General features: G+C 41.7%; 1 protein-coding gene across 3 annotated transcripts; it reads right to left on the bottom strand.

Moving 5' to 3' along the window:
* Positions 1 to 41: 41 nt before the first annotated feature.
* prkar2aa (protein kinase, cAMP-dependent, regulatory, type II, alpha A) lies at positions 42 to 21,520 on the bottom strand. 3 transcript variants are annotated; one of them, XM_053849895.1, is made up of 11 exons: positions 21,082 to 21,520; positions 20,073 to 20,350; positions 7,496 to 7,531; positions 5,020 to 5,156; positions 4,639 to 4,745; positions 2,783 to 2,924; positions 2,385 to 2,486; positions 2,172 to 2,246; positions 2,025 to 2,090; positions 1,584 to 1,722; positions 42 to 1,248 (listed from the first exon to the last, which is right to left on the bottom strand). In XM_053849895.1, exons 2-11 carry the CDS (start codon positions 20,311 to 20,313, stop codon positions 1,124 to 1,126), a joined length of 1,170 nt encoding a protein of 389 aa, XP_053705870.1. In that variant the 5' UTR covers positions 20,314 to 20,350; positions 21,082 to 21,520; the 3' UTR covers positions 42 to 1,123. The 3 variants fall into 3 exon arrangements, with proteins under 3 accessions (XP_053705870.1, XP_053705871.1, XP_053705872.1); XM_053849896.1 differs by lacking the exon at positions 21,082 to 21,520 and adding an exon at positions 20,489 to 20,642; XM_053849897.1 differs by lacking the exons at positions 7,496 to 7,531; positions 20,073 to 20,350; positions 21,082 to 21,520 and adding an exon at positions 6,283 to 6,441.
* Positions 21,521 to 22,026: the final 506 nt, after the last annotated feature.

Raw genomic sequence — 22,026 nt, 5'->3', positions numbered from 1 at the left:
TTGTGCGCAAGAACGAAACACAGAGGCAAAAGTTACCAAAATGTTTTCTTTATTTTCCATTTCTTTTTAACCAGGACAACTTATTAAATCATAATCAAGAGAAATAAGCACTAACCTTTTTTGGTTTTTTTACATTTTGTCAGAGATGGATGGTGAATTTAATTGGTCAAAAAAAAAAGAAAACAGAAAATGATAATAAATGAATATATAACAACAACACATTAAGAATTAATTCAATACAATGGTGTGTGGTTTGATAATAAGTAACAGTGGCCAAGAAACGTTGGGGTCGTCTTCCCTGCTCCTTCAGTGGTACTGCAAGAATCACTAGCACTAACTCAACTCAGTCAACGACAGTAGAGGACAAAATGAGCGCTGTCACAAAGTTCCGCATCCCGGCCTCCAGAGGATGAAAACACCTTTTATTTAAATAATATTTTATCAAAGATTATCTTTTCTTAAATGTTTCATAAAACGTTCTAAAATGTTTGTCTTCTTTAACAATTGTTTTTTTGCATTTTGATCATATTTTTCAACTTTTACCACGGTGTGTCCATTTTTGCAGATGTGATAGTCTCTTCTTTTGTAACCATTCCCCAGTGTTTGTGCGTGTGTGTGTGTGCGTGTAAGCTATGGTGTGTGTCCTTGGCTGAGGAGTACATGAACAATTGTGAGCTGTCTAAGCCGAGGTGTAAGACAAAAGCCTGCAATAATGGAGCCTGACGTTTGTTTTGGATGGAAAATCTGCCTTCTCGTCATTAAGGTAACGGCAATAAAGACACTTATGCGGAGCGCATCGGGGAGTGTGATGGATTTAGCTACCTGTGTGCATGAACAAAGTGATGCTAGAAGGGAGTGTGTTCTACTATGCTGTGCACAACAGTGAGGAGTTTCTCTCAGCACCTGGATTTGTGACAGTGCACATGTGGCAAAATCATATCACGTGATGCTTTATAAATATATGCTCGCCAAATATCTGTCTGGGTCTAGATAAAGCATACGATGAATTTTGGTAGCCATTGATCGATTCCAGGAACGTCTGTCTGTCTGTCCATCTCCAGTATCTGTCTGTGTTTGTGCATGTGTGTGTATGGTAGAAGGCACGGAGGGTGGTGGAGGATGCTCAGTCTCTCAGGTCCATGCTGGATCCAAACAGAGCCACCAGCTGCTCCTCATAGTGGGCGATATTTCTCTTCATGATCTCTTTACAGGAGCCCAGTAGACGCTCAAATGCCTGAATGTCTATTACTGCAGAAGGAGAAAAAACAGAGGGTCAATTCAGCATCAAAACCAAAAACACCAGAATCCACAGATTCAGCAGCAGAAGAGATGACTGACCCGTTTAAAAACCCGTTGGTAGCATTTTCTAAAGTCTAAAGGTTCCTGTTTAACACAGACCCTGAATTTTCACATCACAACAGCCTCCAGAGAAAACTAGAGTGGCATGATGAAGAGCAGCATTTAAATAACAGTGCTCACAAAACCTCATTCACACCACTTAACATTTCAGGTTTTTTTTCAGGCGATGAATATGCTTTTGTTCAATAGTTTTGTGCAGGAGAATATTTCGCAACAGATCTTACCCAAACACTTAACAGAGCCCACTGCATAGGCTGAGGCGGCCCGGGGCTTGTTGGTGACCAAGGCCAGCTCCCCAAAGTACTGACCCCTGCTACAGCGCGCTATCTCCACCTCTGTGTTGTCTGCATGGTCTGCCTTCGTCTGCAAATCAGGGGAGAGCGAAGCAATGTTTGAAACGCAGCACCGTCTTTATTGTCTGGAAAGTGAGCACATGAGCTGACAGACAACAGTGACTCCCTGCTGTTGCTAGGCAAGACCAAGAATCACACTTGCACCGTGGTGATTTTAATGGGGAGTGTGTGGGTTGTCAAAATGTTCAGCACATAACCAGCTGAATTCCCACCAGTTTCTATTTTGGGACATGTTTTTGACAGCAGGAAAACACCAGAGTCGTCGTCGGAATAAGGAGCAGAAAGGATCAGACTGAGGAAAGAGGATCTTACTTTACTCTTCATCATGATCTTGACTTCACCAGATTCTACAATGTAAAAGCAGTCGGCTTTGTCTCCCTGAGAATGGAGAACATGTACATTACGTTCATTCAGAAATATAATTGTTTTGCAGGCGCAAAGTGTGTTATCATGCCTCACCTGGGAGATGATGCGCTCCCCATCAGAAAACTGCTTGGCTCCTAATACATCCACTATCTTCATCCGCTCTGTCGCCTGAACAGAAGAAGCAGGTGAAATGTATACATTTCAAATCTCCAACAGTGGCTTTTCACGTGTGCTGTGAATAACACGTCAATAAAGATAAACATTTTTCAGTGTAGTGTATCCACATATCTCAAAAAACTGACTCACCTCCAGTGACTTGAGTAGTGGTACAGACTCGATGAAAGATTCATACATCCTCCTCTTTTTGGCATTGTTCTTAACAATAAGTCTGCGAAATGTGGCTCGATCCTAGAATGACAACGTCAAAAATACATAGATTAGCATGCCATTATAGTGAACGTACTAAACCACGGAGGGGCGCTGTTGCACTTTTTAAAAAGTGGCTCTGCAGCTTCATTCATGGAGAGGCAGGTTTCGTTCTGAATGCAGGTGTAGTGCTTCAATGTAGCATCACATGGAGGGATGAGGAGGAACCTTCATTCATCAGAATCGCCAAACTGAACTGAGAGCAACTATAGCTTTGACATAAAGCTTTTGACATGCTGAGTCAGTAACTCCATACAAGTGCACTTGCAGGAACTTACCAGCCCCCATAGCGCTCCTTCCTGGGTGGCGATGATGGTAGCAGCACGTGGTGTGTTGTACATAAGTGCCAGCTCTCCAAAGCTGCCCTTGTTGTCATACAGACCCACGCATTTTCCTGATACAACAATGTCGTAAACCCCCCTGGAAATGGTGGAGAAGGAAGGAAAGGTCAGCAAATAGAAGCAGGCAACTTTAAGGCAATAATATTCAAGCTTTTTTTAAGAATGCGACGGGATAATAGAGACATGGAAATGGAGCACAGCCACAGCTTTTCGGACAAGAAAGCAGCAAGTTTAAGTGGATTTCACGTGGGTGCTGTCCTGCGGATATTTGCCAGGCAGGTGTCCAGCTGGGAGGAGGGCAGAGCTGTTAACCGCAGGGACTCAACAGATGTGTGTATGATATGGCGATTTAGAGAGCTGCAACAGAGGGACCAGCAAAAGCACCAGCAGCTCAGACATTCTCCACATCTTTATTCAAGCGCGAAGTGCGATACAGAAAAAGAGACGGAGCAGGACATGCCCTTAAAAAGATTTCCAATATTGTTCCCTCCAGAGAATGAAAGACAATAAGAGCAGCAAAACAACAACTGCTCGGGGGGATTTGATGTCATCCGCCCAAAATTTCCCTGCTCTGCACGAAACTGTTTATGGAATTTTGATACTCAAGTAATTATTTCTGTCTGAAGCAATACTGGATTTGGTTCAAACATTTTGAGGTTTGAACAGAAGCACACATACAGAACAATTACCATTCAACTCCAAGATTAAAGTCACGTCTTAGTTCAGAATTTATTTTACATTTTAAAATCAAAGCCACGAGGCAGAATGCTTTATTTTATTATATAAGCAAAGGAAAAGATAAATATACCGATGATTTATTCCACTTCTATGAAAGTTTCAGATCAAAACAATTCGGATTGTGCGCAATTGCTTTCCTTATCTACCACATCTATTCTTAATATCTTCAAGCACGTGTGCAGCCGAGCACACTAACAATATTAGCAGACAAATATGCCTTGAACAACCCACAGGAAATCTTGGGGCATAGATAACGCATGAAGGCATGCTGATCTTAAAGGTCACGGATGTATATACACAAAGCACACACAAAGGGTCTGCATCGAGGCAAAGATAGAGCACCACTCTGCTCCACTTCTGTGCCATCATATACTGCAACATGCTGCAAGGACGACCTGCCAAAAAAAGCTCCAACACCCTGAAAAGCTGTTCAAGGACTGGTGATAAAGCAAATCCCTCTGTGAAGTCTGACCCCACAACCTCCAGTCACAACGTCAACTGTACAGGATTGGAATGTGATTCCTGTAATACTGTCAGGGTGACCCCCAGATGTGTCCTTTGGGGATCCAGTCTTTAAACCTACTTCCTGTCATGGTCCTTCTCCAAGGAGCTCTGCAATCTGATAGCAGGTCTCCAACCAGTGTAATATCGGACAACATGATCCAAACCGAACTTAATATAAGACTGTTGCCCACATATACGCAATACAAGAAATAAGATGCTTCAACTGACCCTATCAGTCATTCCACAGCCCTGCAGACCAGCGGCTTCATGTTTGCACACCTCTAATCTCCTAAATGTGCTCACAGTTTGGTAATATCAGGGTTTAGACAACAAGCCTGTTATCAAATCAATCGGTGTGGCATATTTGGATGTATATTACAGTCATTGAGGCAGAGGAGAAATGAGTTCATGGGCTAGTTCAGGTCTTCTCGGCAGAAAGTGATCCTCAAAACAATCTACTTCAGCTCACTCTCTGGTTTCACTACTAGTTCTAGGCGTCTTCATCCTGGCTGTTATTTGATTCTCTTGAACTCATTGCAAGGTATACTGACCTCTCAATGACGTAGAAGTTGTCTCCGTCATCGCCCTGGTCAATCACATGCTCTTGTGGCTTGACCAATAACTCGAACATGGCGTCTAGCACCTGAGAAAACTGCTCCTGTGGAATTGAATAAAACATTTCAGGCACAGAAAATTGGAGCAGAAATGAAGGCAGCGAGTGGTGGCGGCCACCAACAGCACACAAGTGCAAATTGCTCTTTTGAGTTCAAGTGCTGAGGTGCTGCAAAATCACACTTAATGATGAGACACGTGAATTACAAAGCAAGGAGTCCTGCCAACAACCACCAGGCATATTGGGCTTTAATAAATCCAACATTTCACAGGCCACGAGCGAAGAAAAGACCAGGTGTGTGCATGCAAGTTTTATGAACCTGATCGAGTGTTTTGAAGAGTAGGATGTCTCGGCAGGCCTCCTGCAGTCTGCAGCGCTGCTCGTCTGTTTTGGGGTGAACCACTCTTGGCTCTGTGTCCTCATCGTCTTCGTCTGGATTGAAGGCTTCTGCACACACTGGCGGAGAAAAAAAGGCAAACTGTTATCTAACACATTTACACGACTGCAACACAAGGCTGCTAGATAGGTGATGATTGCTGGTAAAAAATACATGACTCACTCACAAAACCATCTCGTCCTTACCAGGGAAAATGTATAGCTCACATCACAGCGAATATTACACTGATGTGACTGAGGAAATTACAGAAAAGTCACACACTGAACTGCAGCCAACAGTAGCATTGCTTGTTTGGAACAAACTGCATCTATTTTAGCATCTTAGTAGTAACACAATCACATGACATTTTCATTTAAAAAAAAAAAACTGTGTGTGACTGTTTCATTCATAGATTAAATGACTCTGACATTGAATGTGGCAACATCCATTAGTTCAGCAAGATCAGGACTAGAAACAAGATAAAAATAATCCCAACTTGCACCCGAAAAAACCCCATTTATTAGTAAAACTACTTTCCATCTTGAACGTTTGGGCCAAGACTACATATTTATTTATGGATACACAGTTGCATGGCAAAGGCTTCTCAGGCATCTCATGATATCAAATTGACAGCAACTGTGTCGCTTTGAATCTGCCGGTATATCAGTCCATCTAACTCATCTAACCCAACTCAAATGGACATTTTCATCGCCTAATCACTGGTGAAACAGTGGGAAAAAAGCATCACCAAAAGTGCCTTTTTCATAAGCAAAACATCATGTGACGAGTCACATCTCCAAAAAAACCCACATGCCTAGATAGGCCAGTAAATAACAAAGGACCTTTATTGGAGCGACTGGCTGTAACTCAATGGAGTCACTTCAGATGGAATTAAAATAACACCTCCAATAAGTCGGTGACATTTGATCCCAACATGGATTCCTAATGGAATAAAATGAGAACAATAGGATCTTTTTTTCACATTTTTCTCCTTGCGACTAAAGGCTTTTCATGTAATCCAGAAGTGCCAATGTTTCCACGTGACTTGTAAGTAATTTTCGTGCTCACTGTTGTCTCTGTTGTGCTGCCAAATCATTAAACAAATGTCTATATGCTTGTTATCTGTATATAAGTGTAGTATATATGTTTGCATATATACTACACTTAGCTAGCGGCAAATGTCGGAGCAGCTAGCTTTTATCAAACCTTCTGGTTCAGCAAGTGCAACATGCCATATCTCATGTTCTATCTGTAGCTGCTGCTGTTGAGTCCTCTGATCTGCAGACCTACTCAGTGCTGGCGAGAGACGCGACCAGCGCCACATTTCATCATCCCTGGCGATTGTTCTGGAACGGATTGAAGGAATGTAAGAATCCTATAAGATGCATCACAATGACTGATGTCAGTTGCTCGTGGAACTCAAGTGTGCATCCAGCCGGACATGTGAAGCAGACAGACCCTGATGACGCTGCACCTCACAGATTTCCTTCTCATAACTAAAAGATAGCGGTTGTCACCTAATAAGTAAATGTTCAAACTTTCCCCTTTGCTTCATTCTGAAACGTGCAGTCAAAATAAAGTTTTATTATCTGGGTCCGCCGGTCTTGCAGCTGCTTCCGCCCCCTCACTGGAGCCTGCCTCTCCTCACCGGCTGCATGATGGAGTTCCATCTCTGAAGTTGAATGACAGATGCTTCTAGAGTTGCCTTTGCAAGTATAAGCTGGACAGTGTTGTGTATATTGCCATCTGTGATGACATTTTTCGCTGCTTTGCCACAGCCTGTCCTCATAAAAAAACATGGGATGGGGGTGGGGACCAGAGAAACTGTTTTGCGACAGCTTGCAATTACACTCATTTACCTGATAAATTCAAAATGGCATTCTTCCTTGTGAAGGTTCATAAATGAATGTTTTGCTTTCCACTTCTCTGCAGCTGTTAATTTATGAATGGGCTAAAGCAAAATATTCTCAAACTACGCACAGCTGCATTAACAGTAATTTGTCCAAGGCAGTATTTTCTAAAGCTTTAAAAGACCCACCCAAAGCCTTTTTACTTTGCTTTGGTTGACACATCCAGGTGCTGAGACGGCTGACAGTGTTTAATTCCACGTTGAACCCTGATAACCAACGCTCAACAACTGGCACGGAAAGGGACAGAAAAATCACTCTACAGCCACGTCTCTCTCTCTCTCTCTCTCACACACACACACGTATAAAATACTGTTTAACGTTTGATGATCAAGCACCTCAGGGAGCCTAACAGACAGTTATCAACTAGTTGACATCACTGACACATATAATAACACAAGCTGCTTGACAGCCACTTAGGTCAGTGAGCTCCTGGTGTGGATTACACTTGAGAGGTATGACGTCAAACACAAGCTTGTGAACACACACACACACACTTTGAAATGTCTCACCTGACACTCTTCTGTTAAATCTGCTTGGTGGGGGCGCTGTGGAGAAACAGAGAGAAGAAACAGTTCAGTGAGCTGATACACGACTTCCTTAACTTGGGAGATATAGCACCAAACAGTTCTTGGTCTTGGCCCTCAAATACTATATATTATTTAAAATGTGAAGAAATGAGGCAGAATGGTGTGAATGGTGAAGAATTAATTGTCAAAGAGCCTTTATGCCTCTTCTGATATACAAAGCTATGTTCCCGATCTGGTCCATCATCTGGTGTCACATGACATCACACTAAATGTGGTCAATTACAGAACAAGTGGCGCACTTCCTTCAAACAACAAATGCACCAGCTATTCTTTTTTTTAAAAATCCAGAACAGATGGACGGGTGTGTTTACATATGGTCGTGACAAGCAAACATCAGCAGCAGAGCTATCAGCCTCAAGCTGTTGGAAGCGTGGCTGTACAGATGCCTGTGGGACGTCATAAATGTTGACAATCCATCAAGTCGCTTTACGAAACGCACCACCTGACGGTGGACCAGATGATTGAAAATATCAAATGATGCATTTATCCGAGGATGATGATGTCGGTCGTGAATTTAATTAAACAAAATGAATATCAAGTACTTCCATAAATGAGCGGAGTGGATTTAAATTGTGAGCATCTGCTTTTGGAGAATATGCTTAACAGGATGCCCATTCAAGCAGACAAAGCTCAGGCCCTATTCTTGATCTGTCTGACCCGGACAAGGCTCTGTGCCGACACACATACATACACACAGTGTGGACCCACTGCTACCTTATAACACCTTCTGTCAGAGCCCATTAGACAGAGACTGTGAAGACACTGGCTGTGGTGAACCTCACACATAAATACCACTTACTCAAGTCCCACAGAGATATGTACAGCGTTTAACACCACAGTGCCTCAGCATTACTCCTTTCATATGACCCTCCAGGAGAGTCTCGTGACAACATGTGCAAGAGGAATTGCTAAAAAGCATCTCACTTCTTATAAAATATTGTCCCTAAACGAGTCTGTATCAGTGTAAACTGTATAAGCAAGTCAGGAAAAAACCATGTGTACGAGTGTGTGACAGCTAAGACACACAGTCAAAGTCACACTGAAGGTCCAAGACCAAAGATGGGGGTGTCACTTAACCCATAAAACCCTAATAAAGAAGTAAATTTAACAACAAAGTGCCTTTTTGCATTATGTTCCCTGCAGTTCCCCCAAGCAGGAAACAGGAAAAGGATGGGTTCTAATTTTGGCTACACTGGCTGGGTAAAGGTCATAGTAGAGCTGGGTGATATGACCCACAACATCTATTCCAGAATCCACTGAGCTGGAACTTGGCAGAAGCAAAATCAAATAATGAATATTGATAGCTTGGAATAAAGTCCATGCTATATGGTAAAATATATTTGACGAGCAGCATCGCCTGGAGCCCACATTTGTAAAGATTTAATGGCAACAGGAAGCGTGAACAACAGTGGCTGTAAGGGCCTCTTGACTAAATGACTGGTCAACAAAGATTCAAACATAATAACAAATGCATGCAAAATGTACAAATTTAATCCAGATATCCAATCACAATCCGGAGCCGAGCCATGCTTCTTTATAATAAATCAATGGAGATGAGTTGATTCGAAGTGATGGTGTATCAGCACTGACATTTCAGCTTTATAAAGGCGTGTATTTACACACTTCCCAGCACATGCATACAATTCTCTCAAGCCTCATAGTCCGTGATTCATCGGCGTCATGGCTCCCCTCAGCTCTCAGTGAAACCCCCCACGCATTCATCCCAAAGCACCGGCACTTTTTTCTGCATCCTTGTTTCATAACTCCGGCTTCTTTCAAAATGAAAACCACTGATGACTGAAGAGGCATTGGAGCTTTCATAATATCATGGTATTTAATCTGGTATTTAAAAAAAAAAGCTAAGAGCAAACTAGACAAAGACGAATGAGACAAAACACACCATGGCCCAATGAATAAGAATTTCATCACTTTTCTTTCACGGTTGAACGACTTGCTACTGAATTTAACTAATTACAGTTCAAAAAGTGGAGAAACCAGTCTTGTATCCCCAGTGCTATGGCACACGGTGAACCTTGAAAATCACAGAACCTCCCACCAATAACTCAGCCCTTATCTGGAGCCAATGTCTAAAATTCTTATTCAAAACTCTCCCACACTGCAAATGAAAACTATTGTTAAACACCCACCATCGACACAGCATTCTTCTAATCTCGCTGACAATCTGGCTCCCAACATAATACTTTTTTTATGATTATTTTTCCTATTCCATGGTATTATTTTTTCTTCTAAAGTCCATCACCTACATTACTGTTATCAATGATGGTAATAGGATTAGTGTCTGTGAAATAATGTCAAGAAACTATGATGTCAGGAACAGGATCTTTTTTTCCCCCCACTATCTATAATTCAAAATAATATTTCATTGAATATAGGCTAGTTTGAGTAAAAAAGCAACCTCACAAGAGGGAGGATACAGTGCCCTCAACTTGTTGCTGGGGGACTGGGATGGTGGTGATCGCAATGGCAGCTGTGTTAAGAGTATGCCTGAAGTTGCCCTGGCAACCTAACACAAAGAGGATCTCATCGCCATAACAACAGAACCCCTTCACCCCCCCTTTTTCCTCCTCAGCCGCCACCCACCTCTCTGCATCCTCAGTCTCGCTTGGAACACGAGGCAGATAAACCCTTTATTTTCACTATCAGTCTTGCTTTCCCTCCTTCTACACCCACACATCATTTAACAGATGGAAAGGAAGATGAACAGAGAGGATTGGGGCGAGAGCAAAAACGAAACGCCAGATGGGGTGATAAGGCATCTTTGCAATTTGAAAAATAAAAGGATTCTCAAATAAGATGAAAGACGCAAAATCACTATTATTGAATACGACGGAGGAAGCCAAGAGATTAACGAATGAGAGTGTCAGAATTTTACGTTGACACGACCCATTTGTCTCTTCAACTTGTCACACCTGCAGAGGAAATAATCGGAGCATGTCAATAAATCAGATAGCACAAATAGTGCCAGCAAACACTAACAAGTTATCTGCAACAGTCTACGTCTGCTGTATTTATCATGTATAATGTGCTTTTTCTTTTCACACTAAAATAGGGAGTCGAGCTGTTGCTTTTGAACATGTTACCACAGACTGAAGTAATTCTCATTTGGACACGACAGGCATGTACAACCACATACATGTGGGAGAGCATAAACAGAGCCTTGTGTAGAGGGAGATCACCGGCTTGATAGCAAACCACAGGTTTCACCACAACCACTTAAGATCAGCAGCTGGCTACTTTGACCACTGAACAGTTTAAAATTATTACAGGTCATGCGTCCGCATGTACAACAGCTTGCACCATAAATTAGTAGTAATACAGCGGTACATTGTTTTCACTTTTTCTTAGGCTTTTCCTCAGCTGTCGACATCTACCAAAGCACCGTCAGTCAGTCTGTTCCTCTCTCCCCCCCGCTCTCAAGGTCTGGTTGATAACAGCAGGGTCAGACATGGAGCAGTGAGCCTTCATCACGTGTTCCAGGGCCAGCAATCTCGGATGTCATTGTCAGACTCCGCTGGCATGCTCTCGCACAACATGCACTCACTCAGTTACTCACGCACCCGCCACGGCTTAGCTGCGCATTTGGGCACATGTCAAGCAGGCAGAGCCACACCAGTCCAGGAACAATGTGAAAAACTGTTCAGACAGGAGGTGGGAGACAGACTTAATGAAGCACATTATTAACTTTCTCAACTGCACGCCCACATCGACATTGAAATCTTTTAAAGATTCAAGCTTGAAATTAAAAGGACGCCAGTTAATAGGACTAAAATGATACAGCATGTCGCCAAAAAGCTCTCTAGCTGCCTCTAAAGCTGGATGAACAAGGTGCAAATTCAGGAAGATTGTATTTCAACACCATTTTTTTAGAACATACAAAGTGAGACCAAAACTCAGGTTCACCTGAACACCACTAAGTTTCGTCAAAATAGACATTTTGGCCCATTCACTTTCATCATTAAAATAAAAATGCATGACTAATGGGAACTCTAATACCATTGTTCAACTTGCACACAGAAATCCTCCCGTCAGGGCTTGTATCACTTTATGCAGTTCTCTTATTTCTCAACATCAGTGAAAAATAAACTGATTGATCAACATTGATTCCCAAAAAAAGCAACAGCAGAACTTGCATCACGTCCCAGCAGGCCTGTTCCCATGCTCAGTAGTGTTTTAATAGCAGTCAAGTTCCTCTAAAGTAATTACCTCTGCAGTGTTTACTCCTGCTTATACAGCAGGGCCTGATGTGGAAAATGTAATTTAAAAACACAGGCGGTACACGCAGGGATTTGTTGGGCGGCAGATCGGAGAGAAAGGAGGAGAGTACACACGCTTCGGCTAATCGTTTCTTATAACTTGCATTCATAAGAAGTTCAGAAGTTCATAGCCATTGGGTATACATGAGGAGTGGTGATGTAAGATTTCTACTGGCTACATGCTAAAACACAATATTAGTGTGTCCAATGATGCTTAAGGCAAATTTGGGCCCTATCGAAAGGATTAACCACAAAACCCATGAAAAGCTGTTGAGATACCAGCCTGAGAGATCTTTTGTCATGATCACAGGAAGTTTCACAGAAGATCATATGAGAGGCAGGTGATGGACACACACCATGTTCTAGTAGGAGATGGTAACAAGGAAACTTTCTCAGCTCGTCTGCATGCTCGTCTCTATTTTTAATCCTGGGACACCAAAGAGCATGACATGATTAACAGTTAAACCATTTTTATCCCTTTCTGGCACTCAAAGCAACTCATGAGATCATCCCAGCTTGAGCTAGACAATTTATCACCATAACCCTGAGACTGCCGCGCAAATATTTTTTTTCAATTTAAGCATATAATGTCAGAAACTATCATAAATAACAATGTGTGTTGAAGCTGCTGTCACCATGTTCCTGAGGACAAAACACTGTAAAGTAATTGATGCTGCTCAGTTAAATAAGAACACATCACCCGGGAACACCCTGCACAGTTTTACTGACAGCTAACAGGATCAACAGGTAATGTGGAGAGAAACAATCATTAGATAACTACTGTTGAAACCGGACACCACGCCGGCGTCTTCTTACATGTATCACACTTTAACTACAGGCAGCCTTCTTCTCTTGGCCAGCGTGTACCTGCCATACTTACTCCACAGACACCTCTGCTTTTATTTTTCTCTCTACTGGTGGAGCTCACAAGGCGCTACACTCATCTCAGACTCTGAACATGTGATGCAGCCTTGTCAAATGGCTCAGTTTGCATTAACACCTTTATGTATTAACATGCTTAAATTAGGCTTTTACCCCCCCCTGCTAAAACAGTCTGAGAACAGAATCTGGTTTTGCTGCACAGTAGCAGACTCCTCATGTTGCAAAATGAATCGTTGTGGAATTCATTTCACTTCAAATCCAGACACAGCATGGGCTTCTGACTATACATGTACATATCTATTAAGATAACACATGCAAGAATAGCAAGACATTCACAAGGGTAGGCTAGGCATGGCAGTTCTCGAAGACACCAATAATGAATTGCACATGTAATGATATGGACATCAGTGTAACCTGTTGAGAGCTGGGTCACACAGGTCTCAGACTCAGAGGAACCTCACACTTCACCACACTAGATATTTCTGCGACAGCTGGTTGACAAGTATTCAACAGCAGTATTTCATTCTAATAATTTGAAATGCAGAAAAGAATGATGGTAAAAAAAAAATCTTGGAGATGGCAAAAACAGAAAATGAAATAAGATAACAGGCATTGATTATGACTTACTACATTGTACTCAAACAAGCTTAGTTCAGTGGGAAGAGAACAGGCACTTTTCCTCACCAACATGTTTCATAGAACACATTTGTGAAGAGAACAAGCAGGCACAGAGCAGCACTGATGATTAGCTCATGCTGGTGTCAAAGCTCCAGCTCATTGTCATGTCAACTTGTACCACAGAGAGATACACAGTCAAAAATGGTTCATAAAACCAGTGAAAAATCAACAATTAGAACCATCTTTGTCAGTGATTCAAAGGGATAATGTGTTTCAGGTGCATCAACATAAATCCAGGAAGGAAGTTATTCTCAAGAATGTTGCCACTCACGTGCTGAATTTGGCACCAGGCAACCCACCTTCTCCTGATATTAATTGCACATTTATGTGATTTGCTTATAAAAAATGTAATGCGTACTTTTACTATAGAAACTTGCCAAGGAAGTATGTTATCCATGACATCATACGAGAAAATCACCAATTTGAAATTGACCTAGTAACACTGATACTAATGTAAAAACACAAGTTTGTACAACAAAATATCATCAGATGATAGGCATTTCAGTACAGACATGATACATTTTCTAAGCCAATGCTGGAGAGGCAGTTTAGCTACGTGAAATTTAAATACAAAGCAGGTAAATCAACATGAAGCTTCTATCAAACCCTGAAGTGACACTTTTAAAGATCAACCTGCAGAGAAGGAAATAAGAGAACAGCTTGTGGGTAGGAAAGCACAACGCTCTCATCAAACCACTGGGGTTTAAACGTAAACATGGCCTATCTGGTGAGCAACTGCATGACCATTTACAGGCACAAAAGCAATCCAAAGCTCTGCATTCTCAGGCCACTGTTTGGACTTGTGTCATTAGATACTTAAGCATCAGAACTAGTCACCTAAAGAAAACACTTTCTTTTGCCATGAATATGACTTGTACAACAAGAATGACGAGAATTGACAGAGAAAATTTATCATTTTTAACATGATTTAACAAATTCTAAAATGTCAACGCATCAGCTGCATCACCACTCTCCCGAAACAGGGATAAAGATTGTAAAACTGCAGAAATGTCCTTAAATTATACAAAGATGTACGAGGCAAGAAAGAATGTCTCAGTTTGATTGCTTTTAAATTCCAAAGCACAAGAGAACAACACATTAAAAGAAACAATATATAACACAAAGAACAGAATCCAACTGTTGAATTACAGCATGGAAATTTTGAAAAATGTGATTCAAATGCAATTAGAAAAAATGCTATGATTCCACTGCACGGTATCTCCCTCCACATCTTTATGTCTGCCAGTAAACTGTGTGAATGGACTTTACAAAAAGCAACAGTAATAATTCACAAACTTTATCATAACAGCAACTGAAATGTGAGCCAGGAAACATACACCCAGGCTGAGGAAATAAATACACGCACAGAGTACCAAAAAAAAAAAAAAAAAGGGGGAGAGAACTGAACTATGGCTGACCGCATATCACAACCTCAACTCCACAAGGCCACTGTCCGTCCCTGTCACAAGCATAATAAACGGGGGCTGTTTGAGGTCAAAACCAGCAAGAGTGACCATGGCGTTTAGGGAGGGAGGAGCAGAACTTCAAAGGCCATTTGACCAATCACATGTGTGTGTGTGTGTGTGTATATATATATATATATATATTAGATTGATAGCTGGGTTACAGCCATCTTCATCACTGATCCAGGTATTCTGCTGGATGCACAGGAGGACCGGCTTTCTGCATGAAGAGATATCTTCTTAAACATAGCCAGGAAATGTCATTTTTGACCAGCTATTGACCCTCTTCACTTCATTCATATATATCCTTGCCTTCCAATGCAGCGTTCCCTCTTGTTAATGCGCTTTCTCAGAGCTCCAAAGACTCCAGAGCTTAACAAACTAACAACCCTCTCCCTCTAAGTCATTGCTACTAATGGGATTGAACCTTCATAATAAAACAACGACCTGCAGTGCAGACCTTCAGTGGAAGTAGAAGTCTTTTTCAGTCGCATAAAAGACTGCCATTTAAAAATACTTTTAGGTGTGTTATAACTTGATTAAAAAACTGAGACAAAAGATTGTGTATTCCAACACTTGCCTCCAGTATCACACCCACACAACGCTGAGGGAAGAAATAAATCCAACTCCCCAAGCCATGTTAAACCTCAAGTTGCAGATGCAAAGACTCTTGGCCTGCACATAAACAAATGAGAAAAGGCCTCAAAGAAAGAATGTTTACAGAGAACAGACCTTTAAGTGCTCATAAATGACAGTGCATGACAGAAAATCTTTTGCACAGCTAGAAGGCTGCTGCTACTATGAGGAGTAATCTAAAGCCTTTCCATTGAAACAAACGTAGTGCAGAAAGAAAGGATCATGTTTCCGACAAAATTGATTTATAAAACAGGTTAAGTTCACTTAACCTCCAACTACTTAGATTGTACATCCAATTATGTGACAAAATGGATAACAAGCATCTTGTTGAAAGCTTTAATTACATTTATAATTATTGCTGTTCAATGCATCAAGAGTCTGTGCACGCAGAGTCAGCTAAAGAATGATGCAAAGCTGTTGCCGTGCAGCCATCTGCTCCTCGCTGCAGGACAGATTTATCTTGTTAAAATCTTCTGAAAGATTCACTCAGAAGACGAGGATGACAACAAAATTGATTTTCGTCATTGTCTGCAACAAACCCTGTATTCATTTCAAATGGCTACAGATGTAACTCATTGTTCCCTCGACATCATTTGGAGCATAAACATGACGAGAAATGCCAGCTGACCAGCAGGAGTGCGTTTGTTAGAGGTATGAGGAACATAAGAATTGCAATAGCTAAGGATGTACAGCCTTAGCTATCAAAACTTTTCATTTCCTTATCTTATAATGGAGAAGGCCCCGGGACATAGAATGAGGAAACGCCACAGTTCAAATGATTTACATTAGTAAAATTCAGGCAACAGATCATGTTCAGTTGAATGGGGTCATTACATTCACTTCTTCTGAACATTATCTTCATTCATTAGCACTTCCAAAACCAACGTACTGGCTTCATCAAGCAAAGTAAACCCATCGTAGGTCCAGTCTGATCATGCTGGTCACATAGGATGTTTGTGAAAAACCTGCTCCCTGACTTCCAAGAAAATCCGTGGAAAAGAAGTGTTGCAGCAAGAACTAAGTTATCACTCGTAAGCCAGAATAGACACAAGAAAGCAAACAAGTTGGCGGCCGCTCTATCAGATGTAAACTGCACAAAGAATGTGAGAATGTGGAACAGCAGTTGAGCCAAAGGTGAACTGACCCTGAACTGATGCGTCATCGCAGTGTTTTATCTACCAGTGAAGTCTGTCCTGCATTCTCGCTGGTCATGGCGCATGAAATGTTTGCTTAGTTTTAAAGATGAACTCCACTTGCACATAATAAGCTCACTGTCGCTTCTCACTATTTCGCTGTGGAAAAAGCGGAGCTACAACTAAGAACTATTTGATTGGATAGAAATAATCACAATGCTGACAAAGGTTGTTGGCGTGATTGTCCATCAGTGTAAACATGAGCAGAAATTTCCACACAAAAATTAAACAATTTGTCTGGAGAGACGACAGCAAAAACATGTCAATAATTACTAGATCCTTTTGGCTTATAAAAAAAGAACACCGCGTTTCCTTAAGGGTTTCAACTCAACTGAACTCTTCAAATATTTCAAACCACAAATGATGTTGCTCAGAAGGCGGAGCACAATTAAAATGCAGGACAATATTGAAAGGCGCAAAGGAAAGCCTGCAGACATCATTATCACATCAACAAAGGGTGATCGGGAGGCGATGTATGCAGAGTAGACGACGGAAAAACCTGCAGAGCAACAGGAGTATATCTCCACTCCAATACAGAGGGAAGAGCCCGATCAACAGGTTAAACAAATGATAGAACTCCCTGATATACAGACAATAAACAAAGCATTTAGACAAGCAATATATACTTGAGATTTTTAATTTGTTTTTCAAGACTCTTGATGCTAACATGAAACCCAGCCATGTATTATTCAGTTAATTATTACCCAGGTGCCTGGAAAGCCTCCCAAATTTTTTGATGAATTATTGGGATTAACAGCATAGAAACCCTTAACAGTCACTAACTACTGCGAAAGATATGACCAATATACACTTAAATCTACTGTATCAATCACAGCCTTCATTTTTTAACACTTCTAGAATCGCTTAAAAAGAGTGACAGTGCTGGCAGAATCAAGGTCGGATTCAGATTCAGATGACTGAGTAGTCAGGCAAGATATAAAACACTACTCATAACTACAGTCTGGAAGGCTGGAGTTGCCGGAGTATTAAGAGCAAGGCCGAGGGACTGAGTCACAGGAGCAGTCTCAGGGCTTTTCCACTTAGTACTGTCAGTCAGCCAGTCTCACATAGCTTCTGCAGGAGACGATGATCTGGAAGATTTGCCAGCAGGCTTAGAGGACCGCGGACATATTCCGCTGCCTGATAATCAGGTTACCTGTTGCACAATGCTTGTGGAGAGCAGGAGGACAGTCATCCACATGAGAGCATGATGTGTTCAATATTTTTCAGTTTCCAGTTTGTAATGCCCAGGTTAGTTCATAGTTCACAGAGCACTCCGGCCCTGACATTAAGTAATATTGACGGTTTATCAAAAGTCAGATGCTTGTGCTGTTAAAGCTACAATAAATATAAAACATTATGTTCAATTTTTATGACAGGTTGAGCATGTAAAGTAGTTCCCGACATGCATTAGCGCTGTCACTGTGTTGACACTGCATAGGATGTGTAGCCATGGAGAGGAGTGACTGATACAGGATGCACTTTTGTTCGTGCTATGTTGAAAATTAGCCTGTCAATATTCCAGTGTTCCCGCAGTGAAAGCCTATGCTTGAACACGAGAGCGATGACATTAGCATGTACTTCATACAAGTGGCTTATTTTCAAAACCTTTGATAGTAACATGGAGTGCCTCAGAGAAGCAATATTTTTTCAGCTAAAATATCAAGCTATGCCGTCCACAGCTTCTGATATTGAATGTCTATAAACAATGTTTTGTAATATTGCAAATTTAACCCAGTGACATTCATTGTTTCTTCCTAATTCTCTCACACAAAACATCAAACTGAAAGCACTAGTGAGAGATGAAAGATCCCCAGGTATGATGCAGGAACAGTCATTTGTATTCAAAACAACATCCCCTGACATTATGCAGTTTTGTTCTGTGCAATTTTCCGCCAGTAGTTATGAACACAAACACCACACAATTGCAGTTTAGACAACAAAAATATTGATTTAAACAATACACTCTGCAATCCAACAAAAATAAAGAAGACGCTCTCGTGCAGGCAGAAACACTGGTCCCATGACCTTTAACCTGAGGTGGAATTTACAAAAGAGAAGACAAATGCGAATCATCTTAGTTTATGCATAATTTAAGTTTGAGGTATTTTTAACCATATTTCAACACACAATTTCATTTGAAACATTTTAAGACACATGTTGATTCTGGTCTTGTAAGGTTTTGTTTTGTGGAACCGGACAGAATTAAGCACGGCCTTTCAGCTACGGACATAACTAATAAGATCCTCTCCTGTTAGTATCCAAGTTGAGTAAGTTATTTTGGGATGGTGGTGCACAAGACAAAAATGTTTTTGAACATGTGCTCTTTAATTGGTGGCAGTTGAGTACTCTCAGTTGCTATAGGCTATGTCAGGGGTTGGGCAAAAGCACATGAGGGCCATCATTATAGAGCCCAGTGTTGTTCTTGACAGAAGTGAAGTCCCCTACAGGCATATATATACAAACCTAGTTGGATAATCTAATAACATGGAAATCATGCGTGTCGCCCATAGCCAGCACGTAAACCTTAACCCTGCAGCAGGACAGTATCCCTGTCTTTTCTTTTTTCAGAGTTCTTCGAAAAATATAATCATATTGGAACTGAACTCTGTGCTGTTCCTCAAAAAAAATGTTATTACCAAGCTATGCATTTAATAAAGAAAGCTATGATGACGCTACGACAACATGACAGTGAAAACCCACTGATAACAGTTCCGCAGAAACTTTGACTGAACGGTTGATTCGATTAAAATATTTTAGTGTTTTCACGACATAGAAAAGGCTCATCCGTCTCAAAATGTTTTTGTCAGCTTCTCCTGCGGAAATATTCAAACCCTTCATTCACAAAAACCAGTGCCTCAGCACACTGACCTGACTGGGCCAAGGTATTTTCAACAACACATGAGGGAAGTGTACCACACTGATAGAAACTCCTGCCAGCTTGTAAACTGCAGGGACAGGGAGGACTGAGGAAACACCGGCTGCACTTGAGGAGAAGCCACAATGAATCACATTTAACATGCTAATAAAATAAAAATTAAAAAAAAAACCAACTGATCATCAGAGCAATTTATGAAACGTTAAGACAGTGTGATGCAGAATTATGCAGCAATCTACCCTTTACAGTTTGCAATGAGAAATGAAAACATATTTCGATTGAGGGAAAATCAATTATAGAGAAGTGCAATACTGAGTGGCTTAGAAAAAAACAGAGAGGATAGTATGTGAGAGGCCTTGACAAACTCTGCTGAACAGCATTTACAAGCTCAAGGGCTCACTCTAGATTACACTTCATCCTCTGTACCTCTCAGTAAAAGACAGCTACTCCCTTATTTACAATCTGTGGAATTCAAATAGCGAAACAGACACTTACGTTCAAAGTCAGAATCATCGTCTTCATCGTCGTCTCCATTGGACTCTGTCTGCATGGGCTCTCCATCGAACATCACTATCTTCTTCTCGCCGGCGCCGGCCACATCTTGACTCCTGGTGTCCCGCAAACGGGTGAAATACTGTACAGCAAAATCCACCAGGTCCGACGGCCTTTGTCGCAGCACTTCCACAGTGTAGCCCTGCAGCAGTTCCGTCAACCCCACAGGGATCTCAATACTCATGGTTGTGTGTGGCGAAGCAGTGACTTTGGCTCTTTACCTAGAAAAGAAGAATCAATTTAGCAAACTTATCACACTCAATGCCTCAACAAAAGTGAACTTCCCAGTTATTTTTGTATTAGTATAGTTCCAATTTAAATAAGAATGAGTTTGCTATTAACCATTATGTTTAACTCACCATAATTTTAGTGTCTTGACGTCTTCAAATCCAACACTCAGTCATGAGTGGCAAGGCAGTATTTTATATTTGAATACCTCAGTGCCAACGAGCATGACTGACAGAAGCATTAATGCTGGATAAACATTGTAGATGAGGGGCCACTCGCCCCGACTACCCTCAAGACATGACGCGTTCCCACAAGCTGCCAAGGATAGATACAATGTAAACGTTTCTCTGGTCGACAGCAGATAACCGCTGACATTTTCTCGGTGACTGAGTTGCTGTCAACTTGGGTGGGTGGCCGGCTGAAACAGGCTAGCAAGCTAATTGGCTAATACTCCTGACAACAGGCTTAACGTTAGGTAACAGAGCTGTTTTCCTGGAGGTCCTGCTGAGCACGGAGCGGACCTGGCTTATATATTCGACCAGAAATGCCAAAGCAGGCGTAAACGTGACTGTAAACGCAGAGCAATGTGGTGTTAGCCGTTAGCTTCCACCTTCAAGGAAGCCGCCAGCTTGCACCGCGTCGGTGACTCTCGAGACACCCGAGCGCCTGTCGTGGTCAGGAAGGTTTCATCGGTATTTTATGCGGCTTCATTTGTGTGACTTACGTGCGATTCCGTGTCCCCGGCTCTTGTCGCCAGTCCCCTCCTTCCTTCCTTGTTCGCCGCTCCTCTCCAGCCGGTCACTGGGATCCAGTCTCCGCTTGTCGCACCGACAGCTTCTCGTGAGCGTCACCTCGCTGGGGCTATTTTGGCGAGCGAGGCCGCCAGCTGTAAAGCGATGCTGGCTCGGTGTGAGGGTTAAAAAAGCTCACGGCTTCAACCCCTGCAGCCTCTTACGACGTCCACGCACTCGGTGAAGGGTGGGACTTTTTCTGTGGGAGTAGATGCAGCGGGCTCCGACCGTTTATCTCTCCAGCTGGAGATCAAATTTTATTCGGCTTCAGTTCTCTCTGCCACAATACAATAAAACACTCTCATTCAAAATTATGAAAGTTGCTATTTTTACAGAATATAAATCTCATCTCTGCCGAGTCAAGTGCAGAGTAGAAATACGCTTAAAGCTTGAGGGGCGTGGTCAGTATGGTAGTGACAGTGAGTGACAGACCAATGGGCGAATCAGAGAAGGTGTTTACATAGGCGGGATTAAAGACTCAACTACGTATGAAACAAGCCCACTATTTCTATTGCGTTATTAATTGTGAATGTTGTGCAAAAGTAGATAACATTTCTTCGTAAGATGTGTCAACTGCGATGGAATGGAAAGTAAGTAGTCGACCAGAAGGGGCAAACTACGGCCCCTGCGACCAAATAACACGGGCCTCACGAGGACAGAGCAAAGCTACAAACTCCAGTTTTTATGTCTTTATTTGGTCTCCCATTACTATGAATGCCCCCTTAAATATTAATAGAAATTATAAATTAAATCAGATCCACTCAAAATAGAAAAACTCTCACTCACTATTTAAAATTTAGTTTCCTCTGCTGTATTAATACTGAAACAAAATCAGATGTATCCATTGGCATGTGCTTAGTCCATATTTACATCATGGT

This window comes from Synchiropus splendidus, chromosome 18, assembly GCF_027744825.2.
Source record: "Synchiropus splendidus isolate RoL2022-P1 chromosome 18, RoL_Sspl_1.0, whole genome shotgun sequence".
Classification (NCBI taxonomy): Eukaryota; Metazoa; Chordata; class Actinopteri; order Syngnathiformes; family Callionymidae; genus Synchiropus; species Synchiropus splendidus.
This window is presented reverse-complemented; position numbering and strand designations above follow the sequence as displayed.

What these genes read in the sequence shown, in the direction of transcription:
- prkar2aa (XM_053849895.1), bottom strand. Translation starts at nt 20,313, where the DNA reads ATGAGTATTGAGATCCCTGTGGGGTTGACGGAACTGCTGCAGGGCTAC. An exon ending in CGATGATTCTGACTTTGAAC is followed by an intron (nt 7,532 to 20,072) that starts GTAAGTGTCTGT and finishes GTTTCTCCACAG; the next exon opens with CGCCCCCACCAAGCAGATTT. An exon ending in AAGGAGCGCTATGGGGGCTG is followed by an intron (nt 2,487 to 2,782) that starts GTAAGTTCCTGC and finishes TTGTCATTCTAG; the next exon opens with GATCGAGCCACATTTCGCAG.